The sequence below is a fragment of the Onychostruthus taczanowskii genome, unplaced genomic scaffold (genome assembly GCF_017590055.1).
Source record: "Onychostruthus taczanowskii isolate IOZ18803 unplaced genomic scaffold, ASM1759005v1 scaffold3, whole genome shotgun sequence".
Lineage (NCBI taxonomy): Eukaryota > Metazoa > Chordata > Aves > Passeriformes > Passeridae > Onychostruthus > Onychostruthus taczanowskii.
In genome coordinates this window covers 21,385,345-21,404,586 of record NW_024500349.1, presented here as the reverse complement: position 1 = coordinate 21,404,586, position 19,242 = coordinate 21,385,345, and the positions used below count along the sequence as shown (strand labels likewise).

The 19,242-nt window shown below is 42.6% G+C and overlaps 1 protein-coding gene across 2 annotated transcripts in view; it reads left to right on the top strand.

Annotated features, from left to right (window-relative positions):
* OXSR1 (oxidative stress responsive kinase 1) overlaps window positions 1-17,797 on the top strand; it is an 87,309-nt gene extending 69,512 nt beyond the window's left edge. For both annotated transcript variants that reach the window (XM_041408480.1, XM_041408479.1), the window contains 10 exons: window positions 1,734-1,782; window positions 4,363-4,428; window positions 4,668-4,790; window positions 10,939-10,974; window positions 12,593-12,766; window positions 14,304-14,380; window positions 15,256-15,308; window positions 15,636-15,704; window positions 16,564-16,628; window positions 17,475-17,797. In XM_041408480.1, the coding sequence (XP_041264414.1) occupies window positions 1,734-1,782; window positions 4,363-4,428; window positions 4,668-4,790; window positions 10,939-10,974; window positions 12,593-12,766; window positions 14,304-14,380; window positions 15,256-15,308; window positions 15,636-15,704; window positions 16,564-16,628; window positions 17,475-17,549 (787 nt within the window). In that variant the 3' untranslated portion in view covers window positions 17,550-17,797. The remainder of the gene's footprint in view (window positions 1-1,733; window positions 1,783-4,362; window positions 4,429-4,667; window positions 4,791-10,938; window positions 10,975-12,592; window positions 12,767-14,303; window positions 14,381-15,255; window positions 15,309-15,635; window positions 15,705-16,563; window positions 16,629-17,474) is intronic.
* The last annotated feature ends 1,445 nt before the right edge of the window (window positions 17,798-19,242 follow it).

Sequence of the window (19,242 nt, the reverse complement as noted above, 5' to 3'; positions counted from 1 at the left end):
ACCCTCTGCCCCTCCAACTTTTCAGTCACAAGGAACACAGCAATCCTACTGTGTGGCAACAAATTCTCTTGGCTGTCCTTATTTTTATGGATAAATATCTGGCACTGTGCCTGGCCAGGGCACACATTTTCCATTTGGGTTAATGAGAGTGCATCCCAGTCCACTGCCTGGGTAGGGCCATTCTCCCTTGGCCACCTCCAGCAGGTGACTTCAGTTCATGTTTTGTTCCCAGTCAAAACTGCTTGGTGTTTACAAATCAGAAATTACAGGTTAGGCAATATGTGTTTACTTGCAAACTACATAAATAAACGTTTTAAAATTTAACAGTGCAGAGAAGGCTTTCAGTGTAGTTTTGACTTGTTTAATTATATGTCATATTTGGTTTGGATGGGAAATCAGGAAAAACACTGACAAATTTTACCAACATGTTTTCATCAATACAGATTGCTTAAGTGACCTGATGACACTTTCAGCCTTCCTTGAACAGTATCTTGACTACTCAGTGACGTAGGAAATATTACCAAGGGGATGGTGTGTCTGCTGTGCTATTTTTTAATACCTCTTAGGTTGGTTTTTTTTTCCTCCTCAGTAAGCAGACTTAATTTTGGAAAGGAAAAAGTGCTTTCATAAAATAATAATAATGAAGACATTTTCAGTTCCCTCTTGTGTCAGATCCAGGAACACGGGCTTCTCACGCACTGTGCAATGAGTCTCTCTCTTCTAACAAGCATTACACTTGAAGTGCATAATGAATCCAGTGGAGTGCTTGATAAAAGTTGATAGCTGCTTTTCTTTTTCCCCAGTATGACATTTTTTCACCTTTCTAAAGCATATCCTATCCTTGCAGGTTAGGATATGTGCTGATCAGGTTATACATAATCACTGAATTTTGGGATACCCCTTCACTCCTCAAGCACTTCTGACAGCCACTGGCATTGTCCTGACTGTGGTAGCAGAAGGTTGGCATATTGCATGGGAAGAGAATTTAGTGCAACTGCTTTTTCATTATTTTAGGGGCTCCCTTGCTCTGAGGTGGATGCCTTTTGTTGGAGTACTCTGTGATGAAATAAACCCTGTGATGAATGGCCTTTGCAAGTCATTGATTAAACTCTGTTACTATTTAAGCACTGTTTGCAGTGTGGAAAATGCTGTAAGCTGCCACCTTCTTATGTAGGCTTGAGTCTTTAGCAAATTCCTCCTAAACTGACCAAGGGCTGTCTCTCACTTTCCAATATTTATTCTGAAGTCTGACTTAAAGGGGAAAATAGTTTATACTTGTTCATGTTCTTTTGGACCAAGATTGATCATCCTGCCTGTGTTTAATAGAACTAATTACACACATTTAATCAGGTATCTCTGAAATAACTGTTACTTGCACAGGGTGAGTACTGCACTTCAGTGACGAGTCTGTGATTTCCATTTTGAGCAAATTTTTTCTGTGATTCTGTTGTTATCTAAGAGTCTCAAATTCAGCATCAAAATGGGAGCAAATTCTCCCCACCAGTCCCAAGTTATTCATTGCTTTTGAACAGAATAAGCTTTGTTCAGAATACACTGAGTAATTTAAAAGATTGCTGGTGTAAAATTTACTTGGAATACATTGATTTTAGGGGAATTATACAGGAGAAGCTGATGCCTTCACGAGATGCCAACAAGCTGCAGCAGCCTGGAAGACCGTTGGGTTGAAAGGGAGCATTTATAATTGTCTTTTCTACATCTGTTTTTATTGACAGACCAACAGCAGCAGAACTCCTAAGACACAAATTTTTCACAAAAGCAAAGGTAAGAAAACACTTCCTAAACTGATTTGTGCAGAGGCTGTGCAAAGGACTTTTCAGAAGCACGATAGGTATGGGTGACAGCTTTACTGGCAGAAGTGTGGGCTCTTTCACTTGGAGCCAGCAGAGCTGAGTGAGTTGAATGGGTCATTGTGAAGGAGCAGAATAAAATCCCCCTTCTGTATCTCCCGTGTCTGCTGTTGTTAACAGAAGTTATCTAGGAATTCTTGAGCATTTAAATGTCTTTCAGTGCCTTTTGGGTTTGTTCTTCCTTTGCAATGGTGCCATTCTGGCTGCCTGTCCAACCATAAAGGTCTCTGCTGCAGTGAGTGTAACTTTGATTTTAGTAAACTCTCTAATCAGTCTGTGTGCGAGGGGCTGAATGAGGCCCACTGTGCAAGAGCTACCTGAAGATGTTTCACCCTGTGCTGCCTTATGGAAAGTGAAGATCCTGTGATACAAACCAGTGGGAAACTCCCATTTCTAGCCTTGGAGTGAACTGCCAGCAAGCATTATGTAATTACTGCCTGGAGATTAGTGCATCTGCAACGTGCGAGGCCTTACTGCGGGAGACAGACAGCAGTAACGCAGGGCAGGATTTACATTTCCATGAGCATGGGGAATGTTTTCTGTTTGCTTATTTTTTTTGTGATCAAAGTGCACAGGATTTATAGCAGAATAAAGATTAAACTGTCAGAAAGAGACTGCATACTTGGCATAGCTCAGCAGCATCACCAATTAATCAGAGTGGTTTTCAACTCCCAGATTAAGATGCTTAAATGGAATTGGCCACACCAGGTATCTGTACGGGAGCTGGATGCCCTATTAAAGCTGACAGGAATCTTTACAGGTGCAACCCAGGGAGAGTTGCACTTCCTCTTCATGAGGAGAAGCGCAGGGTCAGCTGCTGATCTCTTTGGTGACCAGTGACAGGACCCAAGGGAATGGCCTGCAGTTGTGTCGGGGATGTTTAGTTTGGATATTAGGGAAAGGTTCTTCCCCTGGAGGGTGGTGGGGCACTGAACAGGCTCCCCAGGAAATGGTCACAACCTCAAGGCTGCCAGAGCTCCAGGAGCATTTGGACAACGCTCTCAGGTGGGATTGAGGTGTCCTGTGCAGGGCCTGGAGTTGGACTCAATCCTTGTGGGTCCCTTCTGACTCAGAGTATTATGTGATTTGTTAATTTTATGAGCCAGGGAAGTCTGGAGGATGATCCAGTTGATGAAATGCAGAAGTTTGCTTTAGGGCAGGTTTAATTGATGTCTGGGCTCTTGACAGTATTAACTGGGGTTTCACTGTCCGTAGTGGGATTTTAGGCAGCTGATTAGTCTGCATCTGTATGCTGGGTGCACACTTGGTGTCCAAAGTGACAAGATGGTTTACACATTACCGACCTTTCTCCGTTTGGTTCTGCAAGTTCTGGTTCATGTTACACTTCATTGTGTGTTAAATCTCCTTCGTGCTTTCATTAAGCTGCTGGAGACATATTAGCATGGGTGGTGATAGAAAATTAACATTATTGTAAATGAGGCACTGCTTAACCTGGCATCCTGTGCCAGTTCACACTTGGGGTTAAATTACTGTCACACATCAGCCACTGCCAAACTGACAGCTGGAGCTTGAGGGCTGAAGAGTGCAGCTCCTATACATCTATATTGAGTCATATATTTAAATACCATCTAGGTTATGTAAAAGTATGGTTTGATAATGCTGGGAGCCACTTATCAGGAATGACAGTGTGTCTTGAGACTCTCCATCCTGCCTGCAAGCAATCATCCTGGGGGAGTTCTGGGAGTTCTGCGTGGGCAGGGACAGCAGAGCTTTCCAATTGCACTGGTGTGGTGTGGAATACCCAGCCAAATGCCAGAATGCTGGCCTGGACTGCCTGCTTCCCCTGCTGCTACAAGTTTGGCCCCACAGTTCAGCAGTGAGAAAATTGTATTCTCAGGAGCCCACATTGACCAGTCTGGAGCAGCTTGCTGAAGAGGAAATTTAATTCAATAAAGCATCATAGCAGTTCCTCAGTATTTAGTCTGTTGTAATCACTGCATTTACTTCCTCTCTAAACATAAATGCTGTAAATTTTTTCAGCCACTTTAAATCTTGTTGTCCCAGTTTCTGTTTGCTCCAGCACAGAGGGATTCCTACATCCCAGCCTGTTTGAGGTTTGCCTTTGACAGTTGGACAGGCATAAATTTAGGAGTAACATAAAGCAAAGTGGTTGAATCCAGGTGGTGTAGTAGCTGCAAGTGGAAGAATGCCAAATGCCTCAGCAGGGTACCAGATACTGCAGTATAATATGTGTATTTCCAAATAAATCAGAATAATATCCAGCTCCTCAGTTGTTAATTCCATGTCACTTTGCATAAGGAGAGTGCCACTGTTAACTGAAAAGGTATTTAGGATGAAACATCACATACTGCAGCCCAAAGTAGGGGAGTGGTTAATATCCTTGGGGGAGTAGGGATGAAACATGTAAACCACTTTCTGCTAGAAACAACTTAACAGTTACTTCATCAGAGACAGCGAAAGCACCAAAGGACATTTTCAGCAATTAAAATGTTTGGTATATTTTTCTTTGCAGAATAAAGAGTTTTTACAAGAGAAGATGTTGCAGAGAGCACCAACAATCACTGAAAGATCCAAAAAGGTACTGAAAACCTCCTGGGCTCTTGCTGTTACAGTTGTACTATTTTTTGTGCTTGTATTCACATTTTAATAATAACTACTGCAGTACAGTTTTTTCTAGGTAGAGCTATTAGTTTCAATAAAATAATCAGACAGCATGGCAGGTGATGGAACCTGAAGATGTTCTGGTGCTATTTCTTCTAAAATCAACTGTAGAAACTGTTTGATTGAGATGTAATTCTGTGCTCTTGTGCTGGGCAGGTCCGGAGAGTCCCAGGCTCCAGTGGGCGTCTTCATAAGACTGAAGATGGTGGCTGGGAATGGAGTGATGATGAGCTTGATGAAGAAAGTGAGGAAGGCAGAGCAGCAATTTCACAGCTCAGGGTGGGTCCTCAAACTCCACTGTCTATGTTTTGTTGTCCAATTGTGGTAGGTCTAAAAATATTTGGGGAGCACACGGCCTTAAGCATGATACACAGCAAGCTGTTGTAATCCCTTCCCTCGAGTTGGGAGCTGAAGCAAAGAAAGCAGACTGAAGGTTGAAGAAATTGTATTGATCTTTTCTGTCATTATGGGGCACAGCTGGTCTCATTCAGGGATGTTCAGCATAATTGGAAATGTTAATTCAGACAGCCTGTTCCCAGCTCAGCATACTAATATACTGCAGCTAGAATATTCCCTTTAAGGGTGCTGACTGCTTGAGATGCTTTTTTCTGGAAGTGTCAGGAGAGGTTTTATCCTACTGCCCTCTCCAGGATGGAGCTGAAATCAATAGGGCCTGTTCTTATGGCTGATGCCTGAAACATGCAAGGCCTGGTTCTGCCCCCCCAGTTACACTGAAATCCATTAATCCTGATAGAAAACCTCACAGCATCCCTGAAGTCACGGGAGGGATTATTCTTGTCCTTGAAAATCCTCAAGAAAACACCACTTTCCCCTCTCCCAACACATATAGAAACCACCCAACAACTCAGAGGAGTAATGTATGATGATCAGCTGAAAGGTTACAATGATTTTCAGGTTGTCTTCCCCCAGCAGTCACCTGTGTGGGTTTTGTCTGTAATAGTTTGCCTGGTCTCTTTTCACTACAGCAGGTGGCTGGAAGTGGACTGTGTTTTAACCATCCTGTAATTGAATTAGTGAGCCAGTGAAGGATGTTTAGAGGAAGTTTTCAGTATGAAAGGGAAAAAAGCAGTGTTGGTTTGAAGCATTTATCCCTTTACAACTTCTCTCATTTCTCTTTCATTAGTCTGGCATCTGTTGCTGTTGTGAATAGACACTTAAATATTAAATGCAAGATTTTGCATCTTTTCAGCATCTTCTGAAATGCTTGGGTTTTTAAAATCCATTTGATACAGTAAATACATTATTTGTGATGGCAACTCTTGTGACTTCTTAAAGAGCTTATTATTGTCCAGCTTCATATAATACATAATCAAGGAAAAACTCTTGGTACCAGGTAGCTACTACTGAAATTCTTTGATGAATAAGCTGTAAGATATAAGCTGAATTTTTCTAAATTCCTTTTGTAGGCTAGAATACCATCAAATTTTAGGAAGCAGTATTGTAAAAGACCCTAATTCTATTCCAGAGATTATTTAGCACTTGTTGTATCTTGTCTCAAAGCTCAGGCTACCATGACTTAACACTGTTTACTGTGTTTTGAACAGTACTTACTTGTTTCATTCCTCTTAGGCAGGAAAAAGCAGATTGGCAAACATGTTTACAAGCTCCTTTTCAAGACAGTTTTTTCTTGATGCTTTGATATATTTTCCTTGTACTGCTGCCTGTCCTGATCACTCTCATTTGTCCCTTACTTGTAGGTCTCCCACTGAGCAAACCTTTAGAAAGGATGTTGGAGTAGTAGGTCTTAATTCAGTTACCTCCCTGTAGATGCATATTGTCACTTTGGAGGCAGCCCATGTGTAACACAGCACTCTGGGGCACCTCTGTGTTCCAGGATGTCAGGAAGGGCACTGTGGAACCTCAGACCTCTCTACATGTCTGCCTGGATACTTGAATTTGATTCCTTTTCAAGAAGTCCTAAGACTTGTATCCAAACTGCCAATTTTTTGAATGAATACAGTGGTGTTATTGAGGATTAGTGTTTATCCTGTGTTTTTGGTCGTATTTCAAACACTTGGTATAATTTCTACCTGTCTATAAATCCCTCTACAATTTTAACCAAGTTGTTGGGTAGAATAACTTGTGTTAACTAGGTGGCACCTTTTTTTCCTGCCCCTTGCAGTGGGGGTGGAGTAGAGGATTTTTAAAGGTCCTTTCCTACCCAAAATAATTTGTGATTATGTGATTCTGTCTGTATCTGCATTGTACTGCAGTAAAAGGGGGCCCTGCAGATTGACTTAATGTGCCAAAATACTGAAGTACTAACCTCATAAAATCATCTACATAAATGAAAAGTGTTGGTATTTTTTACTTGTTTCCACTTCACAGAAAAAAATAGGGTGAATTTAATATGTGCAAACATGTATTTTACAAGTCTCTTCCTAGGACTGTACCTGAAAGCAGGCAAATATTTATTTTACCCAAAGCCAGAAATATCTCTTCAATTCATTCAATATGGTGACTTGCTGGGTCAACATTGCCTTTTGAATATAGAGACTTTTTGAACTTCCTCTCTGCATTTAAAACCTTGAATTCAAATTAAAGCAGTTGTGCTCTGTGGGCTTTTAAATTGTGACTTTGTGTTACCTGATAAATCTTTGCAGTGGTGAGTTGTGTGGTCACATTTCACTGCTTACTCACATCATCTTTGATTACACAAGCAAAAATTAGTTAGAACTAATCCCCAAAGCCATCCTATTTGTGCCTTAGGTAAATGTTTTTTAACGTGTGTCCTGTTTTCTTTCTGTGCATGTGTTTAATAAAGTCATAGGATTGTTAAGGTTGGAAAAGATCTCCAGGATTGTTGAGTCCCACTGATAGCCCAGAGCCACCACGTTCACCACTAATCCTGTTCCCAAGTGCCACCTCTTCATATTTTCTGAACACCTCCACAGGTGGTGGTTCTACCACTTCCCTGAACACCCTTTCCCTTGGATGTTAGAAAAGAAATCTTTCCTGATATCCAATCCAAACCTTCCCTGGTGCAACTTGAAGCCATTTCTTCTTTTCACTTGTTATCTGGAAAAAGAGCCTGATCCCCATCGGACTGCACCCTCCTGTCAGGGAGTTGTGGAGAGTGAGAAGATCTCCCCTGAGCCTCCTTTCCTCCAGGCTGAGCCCCCCTCACCTCTCTTAGCTGCTCCTGGTGCTCCAGAGCCATTCCCAGCTCTGCTGCCTTTCTCTGGACTCGCTCCAGCCCCTCAGTGTCCTCCTGGCAGTGAGGGCCCAAAACTGAGCACAGCACTCAAGGTGCCTCAGCAGTGCTGAGTACAAGGGACAATCCCTGCCTGGTCCTGCTGGCCACACTATTCCTGATACAGGCCAGGTGCCACTGGCCTTCTTGGCCACCTGGGCACTTGCTGGCTCATACTCAACTGGCTCTCACCACTTCTGTTGGTCATTTATCTGGATTAGTTATCAGCTGAGGAGCAGGGGCAGTGTTTCCATACTCATCTGTACAGTGCTTAGCACACTGATCTTTCCTTTTATGTAATTCCTTGAGGCATCCAGGTACTCTTGGATATGAGCTTGTTCCTGGAAGAACACTGCAGCAGCTGCACATGTGGAGCAGGTCTGTTTCTCTGGGAGCAATGCCATGTTTTTCATCCCACCTGGTAACTGTCAAGTGAAGGCTGAGCACACTGAGGTGGATTTCAGGCTTTACCTTTCTGGCTGGGTGACTTTTTCCCTGACACTGCCTACACACAGTCATGCTGAGGGAACTGTTCCTTCTCCCCCTGTCCAGAGGCCTTTTTGAAACTTGCTGTTCTGAGAGTAAGACTTCTTAACCTTTTCTCACAGGAAACCTCTGAGTGATATGTTACAAATTGCTCTGATCTGCACTCGTTAAGGCAGTGGCCTCTGTTAGTGGAGAAACTCTCTCAGAGTAGGGGCATGATGAGCCTTAATGTTCTGCTGTCCTGCTTGTACTGTCCAAACAGCAACCTCTTAGATCATTATGTGGAGAAGGAACAGGGGTTTTTTTATTCTCAGCTTAGACCAAACCATCCCACCTATCTCCACTAACTGGGCTTGTTGGAAGTCAAAGTTGCAGGTTCTCTTAATTGCAGGGCTTTCCAGGAATACTTGGCAATTCCCCTCCCTGCTCATGTGAAACAGCTGGTGCAGTGTTGTCTTTGTTTTACTGATGAGCAAAAGTTGTGCTTAGCACACTGATCTTTCCTTTTATGTAATTCCTTGAGGCATCCAGGTACTCTTGGATATGAGCTTGTTCCTGGAAGAACACTGCAGCAGCTGCACATGTGGAGCAGGTCTGTTTCTCTGGGAGCAATGCCATGTTTTTCATCCCACCTGGTAACTGTCAAGTGAAGGCTGAGCACACTGAGGTGGATTTCAGGCTTTACCTTTCTGGCTGTGTGACTTTTTCCCTGACACTGCCTACACACAGTCATGCTGAGGGAACTGTTCCTTCTCCCCCTGTCCAGAGGCCTTCCCCTCCCTGCTCATGTAAAACAGCTGATGCAGTGTTATCTTTGTTTTACTGATGAGCAAAAGTTAGTCACGTTGCTTTGCCTGCATCTTTCCCCACTGTTCCCTGGTCTCTTTGTTTCACTGCTGAGTCTACAGCTACCTGTCAGTTCTCTGCTTTCTCTCACAAAGAGCACAGGGGGAGCAGGCCAGGGATTTCCTTCTAAAAAGCAGCACAGGCAAGGCTGCTTCCTCCCTCCCACCCTACAAAGGTTCTGTATATTTTAAGCAAGTTGGTTGAGAAACTACCACCCTAAGTAAGTGAAGGGAACTTGTTTTCTATCAGAATTCTGCCAGGCAGATCTGTGTTTATCTTTTTCTGCCAGACTTGAGTAGCTTAAAATGGATTTTCCCATCTTGATGCTTAAGTAATTTGATCCAATCTGAGTGATCTTCAAGAGTCCTGGATTTTACTAATGAGTAACAGTGATAGCAACCTAGGCTATTGTGTGTCATTGTGGAAATACAGGGTCTGAAATGTGGCTGTGTTTCTGGGTGGTACAATGTGACAACAAATTGTGTGGTGTCCCTTTTATCATGCATCTTAATACACATGTGTAACTTCAAACAATTATGTAGGTTTCTCATGTTCAGTATGGTTCTGACAAGTCCTCCTAGTCAGTAAGCTTCACTGTAGTCTAGGCAATGACATTTTTTTCTCTGTTTTTTAGTCTCCTAGAGTGAAAGAACCTGTACAGAATTCCGAGGTAAGTTAGAATTGCAAATGGCTTCTTGAAAAGATGACTCCTAGTTATTGCTGTTGTTTCAAAGAACGTGCTTTATTAGCCTTTGAAAGCAATATTGTGTGAAGTAAAGCCAGTATCTAGCTGAGCTCTGTTTGAAGAGCTCCCTATAAAAGGAATCCGTGGCTGTGTAGTGCCAAGAGCTCTTCTTGAGGTAAGTTTGTTGTATGTCTTGTCAGCTTGCTGTGACAAAAGTCTGTTTGTTGCAAGGTAATTAATTGGTCACAAGAATAATCTGAGCATAACAACTGTCTTCTCATTTCCTCCTTAAAAGAAAATCCCAAACTACACAAACCCAACAGAACACAACTTAAGGATGTCTGGTTTGCACTGTCTAATTCTCTGGTTTGGAACTGTGAAAGAACTCTGTAGTAGTATTTGATACCAAACACAACTTCTGTTGCAATTTATCATCTTTCTTCAGTTCTGAACTGTTTCTTACATTAGGAATATTAGTATGTCTCATCTTTCAGTGATAGGGACAGCTTATCTGCCAGAGACTGTGCTATGTCTGTCTTTTCCCTACCTGTGTTGAAAGATAAACAGAGCTGTCTCCTAGAAATTAGTCTTGGGTTGGGCTGTCCTGTTCTTCCTTAATTTGTTTCCAAGAAGTGCTTATAAAGGGAGACTTTGAGAAGGACTACAGTTCTGGCACTGTAATTTAACATAAATTCTAAATTAAAAAAAAAAAAAAAGCTGAAAACCAGAATCCCTTTGGGATGAATTTTCCCATTGGAAGTCTCCTGTGCAGGTTTCCAGCATTGAAGGTGATTTATATTTCCTACAGCCTGCCAGAGTAAGCTGGAGGGCACACTGAAGTGCCATGCCAGACTTGAGTAGCTTAAAATGGATTTTCCCATCTTGATGCTTAAGTAATTTGATCCAATCTGAGTGATCTTCAAGAGTCCTGGATTTTACTAATGAGTAACAGTGATAGCAACCTAGGCTATTGTGTGTTATTGTGGAAATACAGGGTCTGAAATGTGGCTGTGTTTCTGGGTGGTACAATGTGACAACAAATTGTGTGGTGTCCCTTTTATCATGCATCTTAATACACATGTGTAACTTCAAACAATTATGTAGGTTTCTCATGTTCAGTATGGTTCTGACAAGTCCTCCTAGTCAGTAAGCTTCACTGTAGTCTAGGCAATGACATTTTTTTCTCTGTTTTTTAGTCTCCCAGAGTGAAAGAACCTGTACAGAATTCCGAGGTAAGTTAGAATTGCAAATGGCTTCTTGAAAAGATGACTCCTAGTTATTGCTGTTGTTTCAAAGAACGTGCTTTATTAGCCTTTGAAAGCAATATTGTGTGAAGTAAAGCCAGTATCTAGCTGAGCTCTGTTTGAAGAGCTCCCTATAAAAGGAATCCGTGGCTGTGTAGTGCCAAGAGCTCTTCTTGAGGTAAGTTTGTTGTATGTCTTGTCAGCTTGCTGTGACAAAAGTCTGTTTGTTGCAAGGTAATTAATTGGTCACAAGAATAATCTGAGCATAACAACTGTCTTCTCATTTCCTCCTTAAAAGAAAATCCCAAACTACACAAACCCAACAGAACACAACTTAAGGATGTCTGGTTTGCACTGTCTAATTCTCTGGTTTGGAACTGTGAAAGAACTCTGTAGTAGTATTTGATACCAAACACAACTTCTGTTGCAATTTATCATCTTTCTTCAGTTCTGAACTGTTTCTTACATTAGGAATATTAGTATGTCTCATCTTTCAGTGATAGGGACAGCTTATCTGCCAGAGACTGTGCTATGTCTGTCTTTTCCCTACCTGTGTTGAAAGATAAACAGAGCTGTCTCCTAGAAATTAGTCTTGGGTTGGGCTGTCCTGTTCTTCCTTAATTTGTTTCCAAGAAGTGCTTATAAAGGGAGACTTTGAGAAGGACTACAGTTCTGGCACTGTAATTTGACATAAATTCTAAATAAATTAAAAAAAAAAAAAAAAAGCTGAAAACCAGAATCCCTTTGGGATGAATTTTCCCATTGGAAGTCTCCTGTGCAGGTTTCCAGCATTGAAGGTGATTTATATTTCCTACAGCCTGCCAGAGTAAGCTGGAGGGCACACTGAAGTGCCATCAAGCTGACAGTTCTTTGGCTCCTGTGCCAAAATTGGTTTCTCTGTACAGAGTAATAAGAGGTAAAAAAGAGATTAAATTTCCATTTAGCTCTTTTTCCCCACCCTCCAATTAATTTCATATGGATTTTTTTTTGTTTGCTTGGTTGGGTTTGTTTTTTGCAAGAGACTAAAGTAAAGCCCAATCCTAAATCGTCTCTAGTGTGATTTGAAGAACTCTAAATTCACTTTCCATTGACACCCAAATTACTCTGACATTTCCTTGGTGACAGGCTCAGTTGTCAATAGGCACCTCACTGCTTTGCTGGGGTTTGTTCTCTGAAAGGAACTACAAGTCAAAGCAGGGCTCCTCTGCTCTGAGGGCATGGCTACTTGAAAATGCAAGTAGGACTCAGATTCCAGGAAAGAGGGAGGCTGAAGGATACGGTGCTCTCATCCCAGCTGGATATATCTAGGTACATGCAGCCTTGCCACAGAGTGTAATTTTTGTCCAAGATCCACAGCCATGCTGGTATCTTGGTTTGCTGGTGTGTAGAACTTGGAAATGTCAGGACAGAATGGGTCCCTGGACATAAGGACACATTAAAGCCCTGAACACCAACTTGGAATCAGCATTCCCTGGAGGCCTGGGAATGCCCTTGGCACTGAACTTCTCTCAGTGATTTATGTGGCAGACAAGCACTTCTGGAAAGCTGGTGCTTGAATCAGAACTCTTGAGTTCCTTTTCTCACTAAAACTCCTTTTTGCTTGCAGCTGTTTCCATCAGCTGAGCCTCCAGGTCCTTCACTCAATGCTCCAGCACAGGCACCTACTGAACTACCTCAGGCTGCAGGACAAGCACCTGCACAACCTCCAGCTGCTGTACCTCCACCCAGCCAGGCTCCTCCAGCAGCCCCAGCAGCAGCAGCAGCCCCAGCAGCAGCCCAGGTAAGAGCAGACCCTTCCTGCCAGCTTTCAGATTTGCCCTTAGTTGTGGTATTCCAGATTGTGCCAGAACAATCTGAAACGGTGGAAGTTTGACATATTATTGGTGACATTAAAATAGCTTTGATACTTAAATCAACCCCCTTCACATCTCTTTAAAAGCCAGTAATTAATCCCTGAATTTTATGCAGCAGTTGAAACACCAGCAGCAGTGAAGGCTGGAGCAGTGTTGGTGTCAGTGACACTTGGGACATGCACTAACAGAACATATGCCACTAGTGCCCAATATCTTATTTATTGGTCGCTTGTCTTAAGCTGAACTTCATGAACTTGTGTCAGTGTGTTCTTTTCTATAGCTTTTAGTGTCAATATGTCAATATTTTTTATAGCTCTGCATATATTCTTCCTCACAGCTCTCTGTGTCAGTGTGTGTTATTCATGGCTCTCCTCTGGTACTTGTTGCTCAGTGGTTACTGTTTTGCAGAGCTCTGGGCTTCTCAGTGAACCCGTGTTTGTTTTCACTGACCTGGTGGTTTTCAGCTTCAACAGAAACCAGGTTGTGATCAGAAGCCTTGAGCTGCATTGCTGGGCCAAAAGCACCTTAGAGTAAAATGCTAGTTTTAAACAAAGGGTTATTGTCCTTTTCTCCTGTGAAAAAACAAGTGGTCTAGATGAAAAACACTTTGTCAAGACTTCTGTGCTTAAATTATCAGCCTGGTGTTGTGTCTGTTTTGTTCCTGCAGGTATAAAGCCCTTGCCTCAGCATGGGCAGTACAGGTGACTGACCCCTCTCTGTTTCATTTGGGTTTTTTTGGTGGAGATGGAATAACACTTAGCGCTGTAGTGGAAATATCACAAGTGCTGTAGCAAGTGCAGGGCAACTCCTGGATCCTCCCTACTGGAAGTCTGCTGCTAACCAAAATGAAATTATTTCAATGATTACATGTTCCAATAGTTACTCAGAAGTAATTTAGAATTGAAAATAGGCAGCTATAAAATTGCTGCTCGATGCTCTTAAAGCCTTTGATTTCGTGAGTAATTTAGAATTGAAAATAGGCAGCTATAAAATTGCTGCAGGATGCTATTAAAGCCTTTGATTTCGTTGAAAAAAAAGGTAACTGAGAGTACATGCTAATCTGCCAATTCAATTTTTTCCTGATACAGTTGTATCAGGTTTTTAAATCAGATGTTTGGGGCAGGGATTAAAACACAGGAGGTCTTGAAGCTGTCATGAATATCCAAAAACCTTAAGTTTTAATGCAAAGCAAGTAACCTTTTCACATTTAGCACTTCTGAAGTCTCTTGCCATTTTGGCATTTCTCAAAGTTGTGCAGCTTTTACTCTTTCCAAGACAATTGCAGAGACCCTCCTGTTAAAGTGTGAAGGTTCATTGATCTGTCATCTTTCTCACTGTAGTGCCATGATTCCATTGATGAGTCAAACTTTTACTTGTATCTACAGTTGATCAAGGTTATTTCTAGCTTTAAAACCAGAGCAAGGTATTGTTAACCTGCCTTAAAATGATGTAATCCTGTTGCAGGCCCCACCTACAGCCCCTGCTGCAGCTCCGGTACAGGAAGATGTGAGAGTCCCCATCAACCTTGTATTAAGGTTAAGGTAAGGACACAAAGCTGACCTGTTCTGTTCACATGAGCCTTTGCAGAGAGGCCCACTGGCACTCTTCTGTGCCTTTTAATTAACAGAGTGGTGGTTAAGTGTTTGTCAGCTTGGATTTCAACTGCTCTTCTGACACTGCAGCCGAGAAAAGCAGTTTATCACATCCACTTTGGTTTGGCAAAACCTGTATTGAAAGAGGGTTTGATATTTATGTAAACATTGCTAAACTCTCGTGGAGTGGGAAAGGAACTATCTGGGCTCCCTAAAAGGATTCAGGGATCGAGGAGTTCTGGCCTTGTGCTGGTCCATGTTAATCTTCATGCACAACTTCAGACTTCAGCCAGTTCTGAAAGTGAAGAGCTTTTACCCAGTTCAGGGAGTGTATTCTGGGCTGTGTCACTGGAAACAGGCAGAAAAAAGAATCTTTCTATGCTTATTGCACATGCTGCTGTTTCTCATGAAAAGAACCTTCCTCTCATCTCTGGAGGCATCCTGGTTGTTGATGGGCATTGGAGTGGGGACTCTGAGCATCACTTCCATAATGTGTGTGCATCTGCAGCCAGTGAGCATTTCCCTCCTCTGAAACATGCTCCAAGGATATCTCTGCTGAGGGATATGAGTTGTTGAGACAGGGGAAAAGCATGGCCTTGTAGCACAGAGGTGGCACTCACCTATCCTGGACTGGTCCAGGCTCTGTCAGGTTGGGAGGCAGACTGTGCTGCTTCCACATGCACATCCAAGTGATGAGTTTCTTCCTTTGAGGGGGTGGAATGCAATGAATTCACAGGCTGATTATTCAGTGATAACACTCTCTTTTGGTCACCTGTCATGCCATGAAATGGTCTCTTTTATATAAAATTCTCTTCTTTCCACAGGAATTCAAATAAAGAGCTCCATGATATTCGGTTTGAATTCACCCCAGGGAAAGGTGAGCTGGTGGGAAATTCCAGTGTGTGAAGAGGAAGTTTTGTGTTTGGTGTTGTGCTGTTGTGTGTCTGTCCATAGTGCCTTCCCTAAGGGCTTGTTGTGATTGGGCTTGGAGCACTGCTGTAAAACTCATGGATATGGCTAAAGTGCAGTCCTTCAGTGAATTCCAGTGAATTTACAGCACCTGGTGTGCACCCTGATATCTGTCTTTTGTAAAGGGCACTTCTGCTGTTTGGTTTGTACAAGCTCCTTTAGGTTTCTGTGTGGTGCCTTTGCCAGCTGGACATTTCTGCTCTGTGGTGATGGCTCTTGTGTTTTTCCCCAACAGATACTGCAGATGGTGTGTCTCAGGAGCTGATTTCAGCAGGTCTTGTTGATGGCAGAGATCTGGTAATAGGTAATTACAAATTATTTTTTCTGCTCTAACCATTTCTGTAATTTTTTTTGCATGTTAAAAAATGACCTGATTAGTGGGTGATAGGAACATTTCCTCTGGCCCTGCACAACTGCTGTCAATTCTGGTGACAGTTCTGTGCCAACATGTAGGCAACCCCCAGTTCACAAGAAGATGATTTAATTGGTAACATTGTGAAGCAAATGTTCCTTGTAATGCAGAATGAAGTCTAATTGATGCATTAGCCAAATCATTATCATCTGACAGGGATGCATCATCAAACTGCTGCACAAGCCTATCCTGCTCACAGGTCCTGTGCAAGAGAGCTCTGGGACTGGAATCAGCCAGGCTTTTTGGGTTTAATTAGGGCTGGGGAAGGAAGTGTGAGTTGCACGTGCCCTGGGGCAGCAGCACAAGTTGTAGGGGGGGGAGCAGCTGCCTCAAACAGCAGTTTGCTAAATAAATGAATCCTCCTGTGCAGCAGGTGAGACTTTAAACTGTCAGCACTGCCTGTGTATTCCAACTGCAGCAAGCAAAGCTGTTCCTTGTACACAGGAACAGCTGCTAGTGCAAAATTGCCTGGATTTCCAGATGCAGTTTGGCATCTATTACTATTGATCCCATCACATCCTGGGAAAGATAACTACCTCTGAAAGAATAATGTAGGAACAATAACAGCATTTTCACAGTTCAGAACTTTAGGTTTAAGTAGACTGAATCTAATTGAGACGTAAACCTTTCCTTATCAGTGTAAAAATTCAAAGTTTGTTAAGTAATAGAAAGAAGAGTAATGAGTTTGGGATGTTTTTTCTTCAGCCTGTCCTAATATTTGCCCGTTTTCTTCATGTCTGTGTGATTTCAGTTGCAGCTAATTTGCAGAAAATTGTGGAAGAGCCCCAGGCAAACAGATCCATCACTTTCAGACTGGTATTTATTCCTGTTCCCTAATTGATCAAGTTGTCCCTTGCAAGGAGAAGGCATTGCATGTAGATGTTTACTGCAGGCATCTGATGTATGCACTCTAAATCCTCCCTTCTTTCCCAAAGCCTCTTACTGGTTGTATAACTGTAGGCACTGCAGGCTCCCTGCTTGTATCCTCTGAGCAGCACCTGGGATAAATAAGCATGAGATGATGTGCTAATTAATATATGAAAATGTTGCAGAGGGGTATTTTTGGGACTTGGGATGTGCACTTGTAGAAATATTTCAAGGCAGGTGGATGGGCTAAGAATTGTCACAGACTCCGTTTTTGGAGGCAGAGAATGAGGGAGGGTGCAGATACATTGTTTCTGAGGAGGAAATGGGGAAACAAATTTAAAAAAAAAAGAAAAAAGGAAAATAAGAGTGGTGGGCCAAAGAAGAGAGCCAAAACTGGGAGTAGAACAGGTGAATTTTAGAGGTGGTGAAATTCAGGGGGAGTTACAGTGGCAAAGTGAAGGCTTAACCAGGTTAATGGGAGTGAGGTACTTATTTTTTACTCTTCCTCTAAGAAGTTTTACCCCAGTTATTGCACATATAATATCTAGCTGGAGCAGGCATTGGCAAAACTTCAGTCCCAGAAGGTATGAAGGTTTCATACCTTCAGGAAAAAAAAAACCAGGCAGAAATGCAAAAGCACTCCATTTTAGCTTTGGGTAGTGCAAGCTGCTGAATACAGTGCAAAGCTCTCCTGTGGCTGCTTCACCCCCCACCCTGTCTGATACACCTGCTTGTGGTTCCTGCTGGAAGGTAGAGCATGTGTGTTGCTATTTGGATCTCTCTTCCCTGTTTCAGGCATCTGGTGTCGACGGCTCAGAAATTCCGGATGATGGCAAACTTATAGGATTTGCACAGCTCAGCATCAGCTAAACATTGGTCCCAGGAGATGTTTCCCAACAGAGAACCCACATGTGCATATTCGTAATGCTTCTGTTAGCCTAAAAAAAAAAAAACCACTACTGCCAAAGAATTGAACTACAGCCCCCTTCCTAGAAGCTTTAACATTTTCCTTGATAGGATCACAAACCTTCCTGAAATTACCGATGACGTTTACACCTTTTGTAAACAACTCTCATGTTTTTGTATCTGTCATCTCAAACATGCAGACCCAACACGTCATTGCCTGCATGTTCATTTTATTATTGCCTTACTTTAAAGAAAAATACTACTGAGTACGAAGCAGGGGGTTCCACTGCTCTGATGATCTTGCCTAAGTGTTTGCTTACATGTGGTTTCATTTTTTTTCACTTGCTGTTTTTGCACAAGTTTTAATACTGAACGGATTTTTTTTTTTTTTTTTTTTTGGTTCTTTACCTGCTTCTCCTTCTCTCTGAAACACCAGTGTACATGTTGTTTGGGTCACCTGGAGTGCTGAGAAATCTGCTTCTCTTTGGCTGTGTGATATAAAACTGCTGGTTTGAATGCTTGCACATGAGAAAGCAAGCAGAGTCTTAACTCACAGGAGGGAGAGCTTCCTTCCCTTGTGTTTGTGTTTGGAGAAGTTCCTTGACTTTGAGGTGTTAGAAGTCAGCTTCCCTATGTAAACTGCCTTAATTTTTTTCTTTTTTCTTTATCATTTTGGTTCTCTCCACATGAGTGCCAGGCATGGCATGAGGGCTGAACCTTTTAATTTACATTCAGCAGTCCTTCCTGTTGCTTTCATTCTGCATCTTAGACGTAGTCTGTTCTTGAAGCAGACCAGGGAGGCATTGCTGCCTGGAAACTGGTCTTTCAGATGATGAACACAATATCCATGGTCACAGGGAGAGGAGATATGTTTTTTTTTTTTTTTTAATTTCCAAGTCTTCAGATGAACAATCTGTATTTATATCTTGTTCTCTATGAGCAGCTGTGGAAGCTTCCTGAATTGTGCATGTTCTTTTTTTACCGCCCCTGTTGCTTGTAGCCTCTGGCTGGATATTGGGTGTGTCCCCATGGGCTGTTTGCAGCCCCATGGCTGGTGGGTGTGAAGGGGAAGGAGAGGAAGATGAGAATTTGGGAGTGAGATCACCCTGGGGTGCTGAGCCGGTGCTCTCTAGAGCCCAGGAAGCAAGTGCCCGATAGCAGGGAGTTGGTGGCTGGGTTGGCAAATGTGTGTTGCCACCATTCCCTGTTGCCTGACACAAAGGACTCCCTGCAGTGTCCCCCATTGAGCTTGTTGGCTTGGGAACAGCAGGCTGGCACCTTGATTTTCCCATCACCCTGTGCTCAGTGTGGATGTGTTGGGAACCTTTAGGATACAGAGACAAGGTAGTTGTGGTACAGTATTATTTTCCCTCTGCCTGCATGCCCTGGGGACCTCCTCATTCATTTGTGTACTGGTGCTGAGGAAGGTTAGGACTCAAACTGCTCAAATGGAACAATGCAGCATCTATTTATTGTTACTCCCCATTTTCCCAAAGCCAGGACTTAGAGAGCTTGAGCTCATGCTAACCCAAGGTTCCGTAGTTCTTTAATGGAGAAAATAAACGAGGAAGAAGCTGATGGGTTTTGCTCTATGGATCTCCAGATCTTTTGGGTTGGGATCCAGAATATTTACTTGGGCTATTACAGTGCTAGACAA